Source organism: Bufo gargarizans, chromosome 2 (assembly GCF_014858855.1).
Source record: "Bufo gargarizans isolate SCDJY-AF-19 chromosome 2, ASM1485885v1, whole genome shotgun sequence".
Classification (NCBI taxonomy): Eukaryota; Metazoa; Chordata; class Amphibia; order Anura; family Bufonidae; genus Bufo; species Bufo gargarizans.
Window position 1 is genome coordinate 576,390,779 of NC_058081.1, and position 16,654 is coordinate 576,407,432.

General features: G+C 44.2%; 1 protein-coding gene across 6 annotated transcripts in view; it reads left to right on the top strand.

Annotated features, from left to right (window-relative positions):
• KCNJ1 (potassium inwardly rectifying channel subfamily J member 1) overlaps window positions 1-15,839 on the top strand; it is a 69,672-nt gene extending 53,833 nt beyond the window's left edge. For 3 of the 6 annotated variants that reach the window (XM_044281764.1, XM_044281761.1, XM_044281763.1), the window contains exon 2: window positions 13,900-15,837. In XM_044281764.1, coding sequence (XP_044137699.1) covers window positions 13,922-15,049 — 1,128 coding nt within the window. In that variant the 5' untranslated portion in view covers window positions 13,900-13,921 and the 3' untranslated portion in view covers window positions 15,050-15,837. Of the gene's footprint in view, window positions 1-9,895; window positions 10,030-11,545; window positions 11,635-13,899 lie in introns of those variants that run through there. The other 3 variants (XM_044281765.1, XM_044281759.1, XM_044281762.1) reach the window with 3 other exon arrangements.
• Window positions 15,840-16,654: the final 815 nt, after the last annotated feature.

Sequence of the window (16,654 nt, forward strand, 5' to 3'; positions counted from 1 at the left end):
TGCGGGTACAAGAGGTGGGCTGGGAATACCCCTTCAAGTCATGTCGCATTTGAAGACCCCCTGATGCATCTCTACAGTAGAAACTCCCAAAAAACCATCCCATTTTGGAAACTACAGGATAAGTTGACAGTTTTATTGGTACTATGTTGAGATACGTATGATTTTTTATTGCTCGATAGTGTGCTTTTTGTGAGGCAAGGTAACAAAAAAAAAAAAATATTCTGGCACGTTTTAACATTTTTTGTTTTTGACGACGTTCAGCTGACTGGATAGATCAGGTGGTATTGTTATACAGCAGATTGTTACGGATGTGACGATATCCATATGTTGCTCCTTCCCTTCTGCGCCCTGCAGTGTGCCTATATAAAAGTTTACGATCACATATGGGGCGTTTCTGTAAACTGCAGAATCAGGGTAATACATATTGAGTTATTTTGCTGTTAACTAGGGATGAGCGAACTCGAACTGTATAGTTCGGGTTCGTACCGAATTTTGGGGTGTCCGTGACACGGACCCGAACCCGGACATTTTCGTAAAAGTCCGGGTTCGGGTTCGGTGTTCGTCGCTTTCTTGGCGCTTTTGTGACGCTTTCTTGGCGCTTTTTGAAAGGCTGCAAAGCAGCCAATCAACAAGCGTCATACTACTTGCCCCAAGAGGCCGTCACAGCCATGCCTACTATTGGCATGGCTGTGATTGGCCAGAGCACCATGTGACCCAGCCTCTATTTAAGCTGGAGTCACATAGCGCCGCCCGTCACTCTGCTCTGATTAGCGTAGGGAGAGGTTGCGGATGCGACAGTAGGGCGAGATTAGGCAGATTAACTCCTCCAAAGGACTTCACTTGATTAATCGATCGATCTGCAGCTGTGCATCATTGAGCTGCTGAAATTCAAATGCTCACTCACTGTTTTTAGGCTGCCCAGACCGTTTGTCAGTCACTTTTTTCTGGGGTGATCGGCGGCCATTTTGTGTCTTGTGCGGTGCTGCGACCAAGTGCATCCAAGCTGCGACCAAGTGCATTTAACCCTCAATGGTGTGGTTGTTTTTTGGCTAAAGCCTACATCAGGGTGAAGCTGTCACACCAAGTGCATTTAACCAGCAATAGTCTGTTCATTTTTTGGCCATATACTACATCAGGGGCAAGCTGCGCCCGTCACCAAGTGCATTTAACCCTCAGTAGTGTGGTTCGTCAAGCTGTGACACCAAGTGCATTTAACCAGCAATAGTCTGTTCATTTTTTGGCCATATACTACATCAGGGGCAAGCTGCGCCCGTCACCAAGTGCATTTAACCCTCAGTAGTGTGGTTGGTCAAGCTATCACACCAAGTGCATTTAACCAGCAATAGTCTGTTCATTTTTTGGCCATATACTAAATCAGGGGCAAGCTGCGCCCGTCACCAAGTGCATTTAACCAGCAATAGTGTGGTTATTTTTTGGCCATATCCCAGTCTAATTCTGTCACTAAATCCATACCGGTCACCCAGCGCCTAAATACTAGGCCTCAAATTTATATCCCGCTAAATCTCTCGTTACCGCTGTCCTGTTGTGGCTGGGAAAGTTATTTAGTGTCCGTCAAAGCACATTTTTTGTTCTGGGTTGAAGTACAATTCCCAATTTAGCAATTTCATAATTTAGTGGTTCCTGCTATATCAGAGCTATTTGAAATCTATCCCTAAAAAGGGTATATAATATTCAAGGTGCACATAGGGTCATTCAGAATAACTTCACACACACGCTACTGTGCATTTCCAAGTCTAATTCTGTCGCTAAATCCATACCGGTCACCCAGCGCCTAAATACTAGGCCTCAAATTTATATCCCGCTGAATTTGAATACAATACATTGGGCCAAATAATAATGTGGTGAACCATAACAATGAGAAAAACATCTAGTAAGGGACGCGGACGTGGACATGGTCGTGGTGGTGTTAGTGGACCCTCTGGTGCTGGGAGAGGACGTGGCCGTTCTGCCACATCCACACGTCCTAGTGTACCAACTACCTCAGGTCCCAGTAGCCGCCAGAATTTACAGCGATATATGGTGGGGCCCAATGCTGTTCTAAGGATGGTAAGGCCTGAGCAGGTACAGGCATTAGTCAATTGGGTGGCCGACAGTGGATCCAGCACGTTCACATTATCTCCCACCCAGTCTTCTGCAGAAAGCGCACAGATGGCGCCTGAAAACCAACCCCATCAGTCTGTCACATCACCCCCATGCATACCAGGGAAACTGTCTCAGCCTCAAGTTATGCAGCAGTCTCTTATGCTGTTTGAAGACTCCGCTGGCAGGGTTTCCCAAGGGCATCCACCTAGCCCTTCCCCAGCGGTGAAAGATATAGAATGCACTGACGCACAACCACTTATGTTTCCTGATGATGAGGACATGGGAATACCACCTCAGCATGTCTCTGATGATGACGAAACACAGGTGCCAACTGCTGCGTCTTTCTGCAGTGTGCAGACTGAACAGGAGGTCAGGGATCAAGACTGGGTGGAAGACGATGCAGGGGATGATGAGGTCCTAGACCCCACATGGAATGAAGGTCGTGCCACTGACTTTCACAGTTCGGAGGAAGAGGCAGTGGTGAGACCGAGCCAACAGCGTAGCAAAAGAGGGAGCAGTGGGCAAAAGCAGAACACCCGCCGCCAAGAGACTCCGCCTGCTACTGCCCGCCGCCATCTGGGACCGAGCACCCCAAAGGCAGCTTCAAGGAGTTCCCTGGCATGGCACTTCTTCAAACAATGTGCTGACGACAAGACCCGAGTGGTTTGCACGCTGTGCCATCAGAGCCTTAAGCGAGGCATTAACGTTCTGAACCTGAGCACAACCTGCATGACCAGGCACCTGCATGCAAAGCATGAACTGCAGTGGAGTAAACACCTTAAAACCAAGGAAGTCACTCAGGCTCCCCCTGCTACCTCTTCTGCTGCTGCCGCCTCGGCCTCTTCCTCCGCCTCTGGAGGAACGTTGGCACCTGCCGCCCAGCAAACAGGGGATGTACCACCAACACCACCACCACCACCTCCGTCACCAAGCGTCTCAACCATGTCACACGCCAGCGTTCAGCTCTCCATCTCACAAACATTTGATAGAAAGCGTAAATTCCCACCTAGCCACCCTCGATCCCTGGCCCTGAATGCCAGCATTTCTAAACTACTGGCCTATGAAATGCTGTCATTTAGGCTGGTGGACACAGACAGCTTCAAACAGCTCATGTCGCTTGCTGTCCCACAGTATGTTGTTCCCAGCAGCCACTACTTCTCCAAGAGAGCCGTGCCTTCCCTGCACAACCAAGTATCCGATAAAATCAAGTGTGCACTGCGCAACGCCATCTGTGGCAAGGTCCAACTAACCACAGATACGTGGACCAGTAAGCACGGCCAGGGACGCTATATCTCCCTAACTGCACACTGGGTAAATGTAGTGGCAGCTGGGCCCCAGGCGGAGAGCTGTTTGGCGCACGTCCTTCCGCCGCCAAGGATCGCAGGGCAACATTCTTTGCCTCCTGTTGCCACCTCCTCCTTCTCGGCTTCCTCCTCCTCTTCTTCCACCTGCTCATCCAGTCAGCCACACACCTTCACCACCAACTTCAGCACAGCCCGGGGTAAACGTCAGCAGGCCATTCTGAAACTCATATGTTTGGAGGACAGGCCCCACACCGCACAGGAGTTGTGGCGGGGTATTGAACAACAGACCGACGAGTGGTTGCTGCCGGTGAGCCTCAAGCCCGGCCTGGTGGTGTGTGATAATGGGCGAAATCTCGTTGCAGCTCTGGGACTAGCCAATTTGACGCACATCCCTTGCTTGGCGCATGTGCTGAATTTGGTGGTGCAGAAGTTCATTCACAACTACCCTGACATGTCAGAGCTGCTGCATAAAGTGCGGGCCGTCTGTTCGCGCTTCCGGCGTTCACATCCTGCTGCTGCTCGCCTGTCTGCGCTACAGCGTAACTTCGGCCTTCCCGCTCACCGCCTCATATGCGACGTGCCCACCAGGTGGAACTCCACCTTGCACATGCTGGACAGACTGTGCGAGCAGCAGCAGGCCATAGTGGAGTTTCAGCTGCAGCACGCACGGGTCAGTCGCACTACAGAACAGCACCACTTCACCACCAATGACTGGGCCTCCATGCGAGACCTGTGTGCCCTGTTTCGAGTACTCCACCAACATGGCCAGTGGCGATGACACCGTTACAATACCGAGGAAGAGGAAGAGGAAGAATGGTCACAGCGGGGTGGCACCCAACGCAGCTCGGGTCCATCACTGGTGCGTGGCTGGGGGGAAAGGCAGGACGATGACGATACGCCTCCCACAGAGGACAGCTTGTCCTTACCCCTGGGCAGCCTGGCACACATGAGCGACTACATGCTGCAGTGCCTGCGCAACGACAGCAGAGTTGCCCACATTTTAACCTGTGCGGACTACTGGGTTGCCACCCTGCTGGATCCACGCTACAAAGACAATGTGCCCACCTTACTTCCTGCACTGGAGCGTGATAGGAAGATGCGCGAGTACAAGCGCACGTTGGTAGACGCGCTACTGAGAGCATTCCCAAATGTCACAGGGGAACAAGTGGAAGCCCAAGGCAGAGGAGGAGCAAGAGGTCGCCAAGGCAGCTGTGTCACGGCCAGCTCCTCTGAGGGCAGGGTTAGCATGGCAGAGATGTGGAAAACTTTTGTCAACACGCCACAGCTAACTGCACCACCACCTGATACGCAACGTGTTAGCAGGAGGCAACATTTCACTAACATGGTGGAACAGTACGTGTGCACACCCCTCCACGTACTGACTGATGGTTCGGCCGCATTCAACTTCTGGGTCTCTAAATTGTCCACGTGGCCAGAGCTAGCCTTTTATGCCTTGGAGGTGCTGGCCTGCCCGGCAGCCAGCGTTTTGTCTGAACGTGTATTCAGCACAGCAGGGGGCGTCATTACAGACAAACGCAGCCGCCTGTCTACAGCCAATGTGGACAAGCTGACGTTCATAAAAATGAACCAGGCATGGATCCCACAGGACCTGTCCGTCCCTTGTCCAGATTAGACATTAACTACCTCCCCATAACCATATATTATTGGACTCCAGGGCACTTCCTCATTCAATCCTATTTTTATTTTCATTTTACCATTATATTGCGAGGCTACCCAAAGTTGAATGAACCTCTCCTCTGTCTGGGTGCCAGGGCCTAAATATATGCCAATGGACTGTTGCAGTGGTGGCTGACGTGAAGCCTCATTCTCTGCTATGACATGCAGACTAATTCTCTGCTGACATGAAGCCAGATTGTCTGTTACGGGACCTCTCTCCTCTGCCTGGGTGCTGGGCCTAAATTTATGAAAATGGACTGTTGCAGTGGTGGGTGACGTGAAGCCTGATTCTCTGCTATGATATGAAGACTGATTCTCTGCTGACATGAAGCCAGATTCTCTGTTACGGGACCTCTCTCCTCTGCCTGGGTGCTGGGCCTAAATTTATGAAAATGGACTGTTGCAGTGGTGGGTGACGTGAAGCCTGATTCTCTGCTATGACATGCAGACTGATTCTCTGCTGACATGAAGCCAGATTCTCTGTTACGGGACCTCTCTCCTCTGCCTGGGTGCCGGGGCCTAAATATCTGAGAATGGACTGTTCCAGTGGTGGGTGACGGGAAGCCAGATTCTCTGCTATGGGACCCCTCTCCAATTGATTTTGGTTAATTTTTATTTATTTAATTTTTATTTTAATTCATTTCCCTATCCACATTTGTTTGCAGGGGATTTACCTACATGTTGCTGCCTTTTGCAGCCCTCTAGCCCTTTCCTGGGCTGTTTTACAGCCGTTTTAGTGCCGAAAAGTTCGGGTCCCCATTGACTTTCCGGGAAGTTCGGCCGAACTTCTCGAACCCGAACATCCAGGTGTTCGCTCAACTCTACTGTTAACCCTTGCTGTCATACAGAAAAAATATATATATAAAAATTCAATTAAAATGGAAAACCTGCAAAAAAAAAAAAAAAAAAAGTGACATTTTGAAATCTCTCCACTATTTTCCTTTAACTCTTTAGGTGTTCTACAAGAATTAACAAAGTTTGCAAACTCCTATTTGAATAACTTGGGGTGTAGTTTCTAAAATGTGGTCATTTATGTAAGCCCCACAAAGGGACTTCATAACTGAACTGGTCCTTTAAAAAGCAGGTTTGGGAAATTTTCTTTAAAAAATTAAATAAAAAAATTGCATCTAAAATTCTAATCTATCCAACACCCCTCCAAAAAATAAATAAATATTTACAAAATGATGCCAACATAAAGTAGACATATAGGAAATGTAAAATAACTATTTTATGAGGTATCACAATGAGGAGAGGACTATAAATTTTGGATTTTAATTTAAATTATAAATAAAAAGGGGAAATATATTGGCTCAAGTCACGAAGTACAATGTTGTCATGAGAAAGCTATCTCAGCATACTTGGATAATTAAGAGTTCCAAAATTATTACCACAAAGTGACACATCAGATTAGCAAAAAATGGCCTGGGCAGGAAGGTGAAAACTGGCCTGGTGTAGAATGGGTTAAAACGAGAGTTTTACGGTATTTATTTCTATAACCCCTTAAGGACCCTGCCATATTTCACTTTAAGGACCAGGCCATTTTTTGCAAATCTGACATGTGTCTCTTTATGTGGTGATAACTTTAAAATGCTTTTACTTATCCAGGCCATTCTGAGATTGTTTTCTCGTCACATATTGTACTTCGTGACAGTGGTAAAATTGAGTAAAACATTTTAAATTTATAAAAAATAAATAAATACCAAATTTACCAAAAATGTTAAAAATTAGCAAATTTCAATTTCTCAACTTTTATAATAGATAGTAATAACTCCAAAAATAGTTATTACTTTACATTTCCCATATGTCTACTACATGTTTGGATCATTTTGTGAATGCAATTTTATTTTTGGGGGACGTTACAAGGCTTAGAAGTTTAGAAGCAAATCTTGAAATTTTTCAGAAATATTTCCAAAACCCACTTTTAAAAAAAGGACCAGTTCAGGTCTGAAGTCACTTTGTGAGGCTAATAGAAACCACCCAAAAATGACCCCATTTTAAAAACTACACCCCTCAAGGTATTCAAAACAGATTTTATAAACTTTGTTTACCCTTTAGGTGTTCCACAAGAATTAATGGAAAATGAAGATGAAATTTCAGAATTTCACTTTTTTGGCAGATTTTCCATTTTAATCATTTTTTCCACTAATAAAGCAAGGGCAAACCCCCCCCCCCCCCCCCAAAAAAAAACTAAAAAAAAAAACTCAATATTTATTGCCCCGATTCTGTAGTTTACAGAAACACCCCATATGTGGTCGTAAACTGTACAGGCACACTGCATTGCGCAGAAGGAAAGGAATGCTATATTGTTTTTGGAAGGAAGATTTTGCTGGACTGTTTTTTTGACACCATGTCCCATTTGAAGCCCCCCTGATGCACCCCTAGAGTAGAAACTCCCAAAAAGTGACCCTATTTTGGAAACTACAGGATAAGGTGGCAGTTGTTGGTACTATTTTAGGGTACATAAAAAAATAAAATAAAAAAAAGCTGTTTTGGCACAGTTTTTATTTTATGTTATTTACAACATTCATCTGACAGGTTAGATCATGTGGCATTTTTATAGAGCAGGTTGTTACGGATGCGACAATACCAAATATGACCTTTTTTGGCTTGTTTGTTTCAGTTTTAAACAACAAAGCACTTTTACCACACAAATGTTAAGTATTAGGCCTCTTTCACACAAGCGTGGCGTGTGAGGGTCCGATAAGATGCGGGTGTGTTGCGGTAAAATGCACGATTTGTCAACGCGAGTGCAAAGCGTTTATAATGCATTTTGCACGAGTGTGAGAAAAATCGCCATGTTTGGTACACAGACCCAAACCCGGACTTCATCACTGAAGTTCAGGTTTGGGTTAGGTGTTGTGTAGATTTTATAAGGGAAAATAATAACATTCTTAATACAGAATGCTAAGTAAATTAGCTGCCGGTCTCTGTTCTATCTTCAGGACCTGGCAAAACACCTGTGGTGACGTCACTGTGCTCATCACATGGTCCAATCACATGGTTCATCACCATGGTGAGGGACCATGTGATGTGACGTCACCACAGGTCCTTAGCCGGCAGCTCAACATTACAGAAGACAGAGATCCTCAACTACGCAATCAAGTGGACTCTGAGTTAATGTTTATTTTTAACCCCTCCATCACTATTTTACTTTGCATTCTGTATTCAGAATGCTATTATTTTCCCTTATAACCATGTTATAAGGGAAAATAATACAGATCAGGTCCCCAGCCCGATCGTCACCTAGCAACCATGCATGAAAAAAATCGCACCGCATCCGCACTTGCTTGCGATTTTCACATGGCCCCATTCACTTCTATGGTGCCTGCTTTGCATGAAAAACGCAGAATATAGAGCATGCTGCGATTTTCACGCAACGCACAAGTGATGCGTGAAAATCACAGCTCATGTGCACAGCCCCATAGAAATGAATGGGTCTTGATTCAGTGCGGGTGGAATGCGTTCACATTGTTATTTATGTACGTCTCTTGTTAATCATTTTTTGTAACCAAGTACCGTCTCTCGTAACCTTAAGAACCTGTTAGCTCCATGAAGAGTGTGTGTGCAGTCTGGGGCTGTGTGTTTTTCAGTGAGGCTTGCTATTGTGTGGGTGTCTGCTTGTGAGTGGAACACTCAAAGGTCTCCTATCGACCTTTTAACTGACGGGTGGTGGCAGTGAAAGTTTTCGTGTTAGAGTGTGGGTGAGCTTGCAGGCTTCTGGTGGCGATTTATGCTCAAGTTACGGCCCGATGTAGGGCGTAACAGCGTGTGGTGAATCGGCCTAAAGGGCTTGGAAAACCTTTGTCACGTGACCCGGTGGTCTGGTCACCGGTACGTGAAAGCTTGCTATTACACGTTTTGTGATGTAAGGTGACAAAAAAAAAAAAAAAGGCTTGACAGTTTATTATTATTTTTTACAGTGGTCATCTGAAAGGCTAGGTCATGTGATATATTTTTTTATAGAGCAGGTAGTTAAGGACGCGGCAATACCCAATATGTATACTTTATTTTTATTTACTTAAGTTCTACAAAATAACAGCATTTTTTTAAATAAAAAAGCTATGTTTTAGTGTCTCCAGATTCTGAGCCATAGTTTTTTTGTTTTTTGTTTTTAACGCTGACCACGGCTGTGCAGGGGTTAATGCGCTGATTAGGGGCGATTTCACCGATGCCGGCGCATGCAGCAGGGGTCCGGCTATCAGTGACTGTCGGACCACTGATCGGGTAAGCGCAGCTCCTGCACCCACCCGATCACCATGACGTACATGTACTTCTCTGGTCCTTAAGTCACGGCCAGAGATGACGTACATGTATGTCATGGGTCCTTAAGGGGTTCAAAATATAAGGGCCACAACATGTCAAAAATAAAGCAGCTTTACTCCCCTTCACCAATCCCCATAGTTGCTCTGGTACCCACTGCGCTTCCTGTATTAGTACGACACTCTGCCATTCCCGTTTAAGAGACCAAAACGTTTCAAGGACTGCTTGAGAAATCACATATTTACCTTTCACAAATGAAAAGGTTTGCAATATGTAGTTCCCATTGACTGTATGATTAACATTGTTCCCTTCATTGTCCGAGGACAGCATTATGTGGTTAATCATTAGGCTATTTAGCAAGTCTGACCTTGTCACATAATTACAGGATATAGTTTAAGCAAGATATCAAGATTTCTGTACTTGGTAGTTAAAGGGGTTGTCGAAGTCTAGGAGAGAAAAATAAATAAAAATACTAAAAACACTTAAAAGGATTGTAAGACATCACATGGGATCCTTCTGCAAATAAGAACTGAGCTTTACTCATCTGGCAGATCCTGCATCGCTGCTCAGGTTCTCCCATTCAGGCTCTGTTTACCTGGCTGCAGAGGTGACGTCACGTCGAGAACATATTTCTGCTGCAGCTAATCACTGGCCTCAAAAGTGCACCAGGCCAGCGATTTGACAGGTAAGAAACACAGTTCTTTTTCACAGAAAAATCCTGTGTGTTGTCCGTCTTTTTTGGTATCTTTACGAATAACCAATTTTTAAATCTATTTATTTATTTAATTTAACACAGGACAATCAATTGTTACAGCTTATCGAATACTCACAAAATTCAAACCTTTTATGCTGCTCAACCTGAAGGCAGGAGATTATAAAGGAGGAGATATGCAGAGACGCACATTTTTGTGGAAACAGATTTATTAGCAGGTGGAATTAATTGAATGAAGCCTCTTCTCCCCACTTGGGCCTAAAGGGGTTGCCCGGAGATAAATCCAGACATATCCCCTTTTTTTACCCAGGCAGTGCCTCCTAGATGAACAAAGGAGAATTTCATGCCCGGATGCCGATACAGCACAGGGCAAGGGCTTTTTTGTTTAAGCTAATGGGCGTGGTTTAGTGCTGCTCTAGCCATTTTACAGGCTAAGGCAGCACTAAAGCCCACCCATTAGTGCCGTGACATCACCGGGAACACTGCTAGGTGGAAGCCTCTGCCTAGCAGAGACCTGGTATGTCACCTGATCGAATGAAAAACAACCGAGAAGAGCAAGGGAGAGCATCAGAGCATGAAATGCACCGATGCTCATCTCAGAGGGGCTGTCTGGATGAAAAAGCTCTGAACCTGGACAACCCCTTTAAGAGTCTAGTGGCTGCAACACATTAAAATGCCTTTTTACGGAGGTCACTAACAGGCCTTAGGAGAGACTACCGCCTTCTTACAGCAGCCTAGTCTAATCACTGAAAGGAGGATCTCGGGTCTGGTATGACAGCCAGGCAGAAGCGCCACTCCAGGCCTATTTGCCGTATTTATTTTGCTGTATAAGACACGCTTTTCCCCTCAAGTACTATGCTGATGAAAGACCGATGTCCCTTAGCAACACTTATTTGAGAAAGCACTGCTAAGGGACATTTCAGCCAAAGTTTTCTACCATAAATAAATGTTTTCCCTAAATAAAGTATATACTGTAAGAAAAATCTTTCCTGCCATATTGGTCTATTGTGCACTGTATGGGAAAGAAAAGAAAACACCTGGAGTGCTTCTTTAAAAAGTGACACTGACCTTTCACAAGAGCATATAAAGTGACATTCTTCTATTGGTCTTAATATGCCTAATCAAACTATACCATTATCACCCCTCGCTGCCTTTCCTTAAAAAAAATAAAAAATAAAAAAATGTATCAATATGCAAATTACCTTACTTTGTGCCCAAGGGGCTGTCCCTCATTAAGTTCTGTGCCCAGCTGCGCCCCAACTGCCGTCTCCTAGTGCCGCCCAGCTCATTAGTATTCACTGCACTTGGCGCTTTTTTTTCTCTTAGTACTGGGCATGCGCGGGATTTCACAGCTATCTTCTACTGGAGCTGGAGGGTGCCGGGGACCTTTTCCGGCGCAGGCACGGAGAGACAAGATGAAGCTGATGCCAGGAAGACAGTACTGGGCATGCGCGGGATTTCGCCGCGTCGGGGGAAAAAAAAAAGCCCAGTGCAGTAAATACTAATGAGTTGGACGGCAGTTGGGGCGCGGCTGGGCACAGAACTGAATGAGGGACAGCCCCTTGGGCACAAAGTAAGGTAATCTGCATATTGATAAAAACACTTTTTATAAGTAAAGGAAAGGCAGCGAGGGGTGATAATGGTATAGTTTAATTAAGCATATTAAGACCAATAGAAGAATATATGTCACTTTATATGCTCCAACGGCAAAACATAGAAGATGGCAAAACATGTCTTGTGTGCAGAATCCCACTAGGCTTGTGCCATCTGTGCCAGCACGGGAGGGGGGGGGGGGGGGGGGCAATAAATGGGTTTTACGAGATTCTGATATTGACTTCTCTCCTCAAGATGGGTAATTAATATCAGATCGGCCGGTTCGGTTGTTTGAGGCCGCAGCATTCCAGTGAGCGCCACAGCCGCCTCAGTTTACAAAGTTCAGAACTGTCCATTAGATAGTAGCTGTGCTTGGTATTGCAGCTCAGCCCTATTCACTTGAATGGGACAGAGTTGTGCCCAGGCCACTTTATATATGTGGACATTATGTCAATGGTCTAGGAAAAGGCCGTGGTGCTCACCGCAGCGCCGCGGACTCTTCAAACTGCTGATCAATGATGGTGCCGTGAGACAGAGGATACATCATCAATATCAGAATCTCAGACAACCCCTTTAACTACCAGCCATAGGAGCAGGTAAAATGTTGCAGTCTGATATTTTGCCACTAGGTGCATAGTTACAGGTCTGTTTAATTATGAACTGGAAGTACTGGTAGTAACGCCATGCTTGTGCATCCTATATAAGTACAGGAGCCAATTAGTAGATTAAGTATAGTAAGGGTTAATATAAGGATATGCCTAAGACTACATGCACACGACTGGCCGTGTGATGGCCGTTTTTTCAATGTCTGTCACGCGGACATTTTCAGAACTATTGCAGTCTATGGGGCGATTCACTATTTTTTTTTTTTTTTTTTTATGTCCAGTGAATCGCAGCAAAAAAAAAAAAAAAAAAAAAAAAAAAAAAAAAAAAAGCATAGGTCATAGTTTTTGCCATTTTCACAGCCAGACGGACCCCACTTTAATCAATGGGACCATTTCTAACTGCTGCTTAGACAGGATTGCAGAAATCTAACAGCAATTAAAAACAGGCACACTAGTACAATATGGCCTTTTAGGGAGGGAAAAAAAAAAAAACGCATCTGTCGAAGTACCTGCACTCAGTGTGGTGACGTAACACGGTCATTCTGGGATGAAGGGAGTATTTTTTTTTTGTTTTTTTTTCTGAAAACAACAAACATTACAGCTGAGGACCACTATGGGGGCATTGGGTGCCACTATGAGGGATGTTATTACTGATGAGGGCCATTATGTATACTGCAGTGGTTGGGATTTTATATTAAAAAAAAAAAAAAAAAAAAAAAAAAAAAAAGCCAATGAAATACATCAATTTTAACGGCCTTTAAAAGCAGCCAGACAACCAGAAAATGGATGCACAAATGGTTGAAAAATGGTCATGAACAACTGACAGTGTCTCATGTGCCTGTGGCCTAAAGTTTTTAGGGCTTACAGGGATACAGTATCTTGGAGGTAAGCACAGAAAGTAGTCACCATTGAAATCTGTCATGGGAGAAGCTTTCATTTCCGAACTCGCAGTGTAGTTTAAAAGGGGTTGTGCCAAATGCCAGGATAGGGAATAACTACCTGATCTGTCGGTGTCTGACTACTGGGGTCCCCCCCCCCCCACACTCCCTTACACTGATCCAGAGAACAGGGATTCCAAGTTCCCATCCTGATAGCCTGATGCTCTAAGGATGTGTCCGGACATCAAGTCTCTATGAGACCGCAGGAAATAGCCAAGCATCGTACTTGGCAAAACTATACATTTTTACCTGAACAGTTACTTGTTTTATGACAGGCAGGAAAATGTTAAGTAAACAAAGACTCCATCCCATCAATGTGACCACGATTATTAAAAAACTATTAACTTGCCTCTGCAATCATTTAAATGTACAGTAAATGGTTAACAGACACATGCAGAAGTAAAACTATAACCTTAGAAATGATCTTAGAACTAACTGCTTCATTAAATACAGAATTGCTAAATCTACAAGAAGATTTCTAGTCTATAATAAACTAGACAAAACAGAATTAGTTAGCTAAGAAATACTTTTAAGAAACAACTGTGATCCAGTAAGGTCAGATACCATCTCAAAAGATTACGGATGTCCATAGAAATGTTCTCTGGATAAACAGAAAGAACGACAATACTGAACACCTCTTAACTTCAGGCACCTATCACAGAGGTTTATATACTGCATTAATAATTGCTCAATTGCTCTCATTGCAGGTGGTTTCTACTCAATGCCACTATGTTCTATCACCTGAAGAAGATGCTGAATATCCACATCAAAGTAAAGAGGCGTTGCCGGGCACGACTGGTGTCCAAAGATGGAAGATGCAACATTGAGTTTGGGAATGTGGAAGAAAAGTCCAGGGTAGCATTCCTGGCCGACATCTGGACCACTATTCTGGACTTGAAATGGAGATACAAAATGACTATTTTTATTTCAGCCTTTCTGGGGAGTTGGTTCCTGTTTGGTTTGCTGTGGTATGCAGTTGCCTACTTACACAAAGACCTTCCAGAGTTTGACCCTCCTGTCAATCACACCCCATGTGTTGAAAACATTAATGGGCTGACTTCTTCGTTTCTCTTCTCTCTGGAAACTCAAGTGACCATTGGCTATGGCTTCCGTTGTGTGACCGAGCAGTGTGGTACAGCTATATTCCTGCTGATAGCCCAGTCAATTTTGGGGGTGATTATTAACTCCTTCATGTGTGGAGCCATCCTAGCTAAAATCTCGAGACCAAAGAAGAGAGGCAAGACTATAACTTTCAGCAAGTATGCAGTTATTAGTAAGAGAGGAGGAAAGCTGTGTCTACTTATTAGAGTGGCAAATCTAAGAAAGAGTCTTCTCATAGGCAGCCATATTTATGGAAAATTGCTTAAAACAACCCTCACACCAGAAGGGGAGACGATCATTCTGGATCAAGTAAATATTGAATTTATAGTGGATGCCGGAAATGAGAACCTTTTTTTTGTTTCTCCACTGACAATCTACCATGTTATTGACAAAAACAGCCCCTTCTTTGAGATGTCAGCAGAGACTATACTACAACATGATTTTGAGCTGGTTGTCTTTTTAGATGGCACAGTGGAGGCAACAAGTGCCACCTGTCAGGTCCGTACATCTTACATTCCAGAAGAAGTGCTCTGGGGATTTCGATTTGCACCTATTGTGTCAAAAACCAAGGAAGGCAAGTATCGTGTAGACTTCAGTAACTTCAGCAAGACGGTCGAGGTGGAGACGCCACACTGTGCATATTGCCTTTATAATGAAAGGGACGCCAAAGCCAAGCTTAAGATGGGCTATGATAACCCAGCCTTTTCTGTGACTGAGATTTCCGAGACCACAGAAGCAAATGAAACGAAAATGTAGATGCTGTTTATTTTTAACATTTTTTTTTTTTTTTAAAAGGAGGTGATCTGTTTTTGAGGAAGTAAAAGAAATCCCCAAGGACAATATAGTATAAATTCTCTGTGAGAAAGCAAAATGTTGCAAGTCAAGTTTGAAAATGTTTTATTAGATATCTGTTGCCTAAATTGATATGATCGTAGCTGTGCGTCATTACCGAGGACGACTTGCATAATAAACTATACCAACTTTTTTTTTTATAGAAAAAGTATATTTAATATAATTACCACAATAATAGCAAAGTAGAACACAAAGTGGATAGTGTCTAAAGATGCATTCACAGTGTGCTCATATAGTAAACTTGTACATAGGATATAAAACCATATATATTCTTTCCCATGCTGTCCTATACATTTCACAGTTACTTCATGCTACAGTAAAAGCATCCATTTATTGCAAAAAGAAAATCTTCCTGTGTTGATATTTCAAAGTTCTGCAGTTGTATTAGAGGGATATATCATTATAGCATTGACTGGTGTGTTCAGAAGATCAAATACAAAAGAAAGGAGAATAAAGAAATGGATTAGAAAATCCTTTCACACAGTTAGTTGGTTTATACAAATTCCCTTCAAAAGTGCCATTAACATAAAAAGTTAAAGGTAATTAAGAATACTTTCAGATCTACAGATAGCATTAGTGCACAGTTATCCTATTATACATACTGTACAACAATTAGCCAAGGAATTAAAGGGCTTCTGTCACCCCACTAAACTTATTTTTTGGGGTACTAATCCCTATCCTGCGATGTTATTAAGCATTTTCGTCCTGTAGATATGTCAAAAAACATACTTTTATAATATGCTAATTACCTGTCTACCAGCAAGTAGGGCGTCTACTTGCGGGTAGCAGCCGCAAAAAACCGCCCCCTCCTCCTGTTGATTGACGACAGGGCCAGCAGTGATCTCCTACTCCGGCTGGCCCTGTCAGCATTTCAAAAATTGTGCGCCTGTGTCGATTCGGTGCAGGCGCTCTGAGATAAGGAGTCTCACCTCCTCAGCACTCCCTCAGTGCGCCTGCGCCGATGACGTCACCGAAAGAGAAGAAGTCATCGGCGCAGGCGCACTGAGGGAGTGCTGAGGAGGCGAGCCTCCTCATCTCAGAGTGCCTGTGCCGAATCAACACAGGCGCGCGATTTTTGAAATGCTGCTGGCCCTGTCAATCAACAGGAGGAGGGGGCATTTTTTTGCGGCTGCTACCCGCAAGTAGACGCCCTACTTGCTGGTAGACAGGTAATTAGCATATTATAAAAGTATGTTTTTTGACATATCTACAGGACGAAAATTCTTAATAATATAATGTATAGCTATATCGCAGGATAGGGATTATAAGTACCCCCCCCCCCCCCAAAAAAAAAAATATATATATATATATGCGTTTAGTGGGCTGACAGAAGCCCTTTAAAGGGGTTGTCCTACCTGAAATTAAAAACTAAGCAGACATGTTGTCACTCACCAGTGCCATGACTCCCATCAGTGCCACATTGGAAGTGATGTCATCCCGTTTCCACTCACATGGCTGCTGCTGTAAGTCACTGCAAAGGCTCAGTGGTCAAAACTGAAGGTCTTGTGG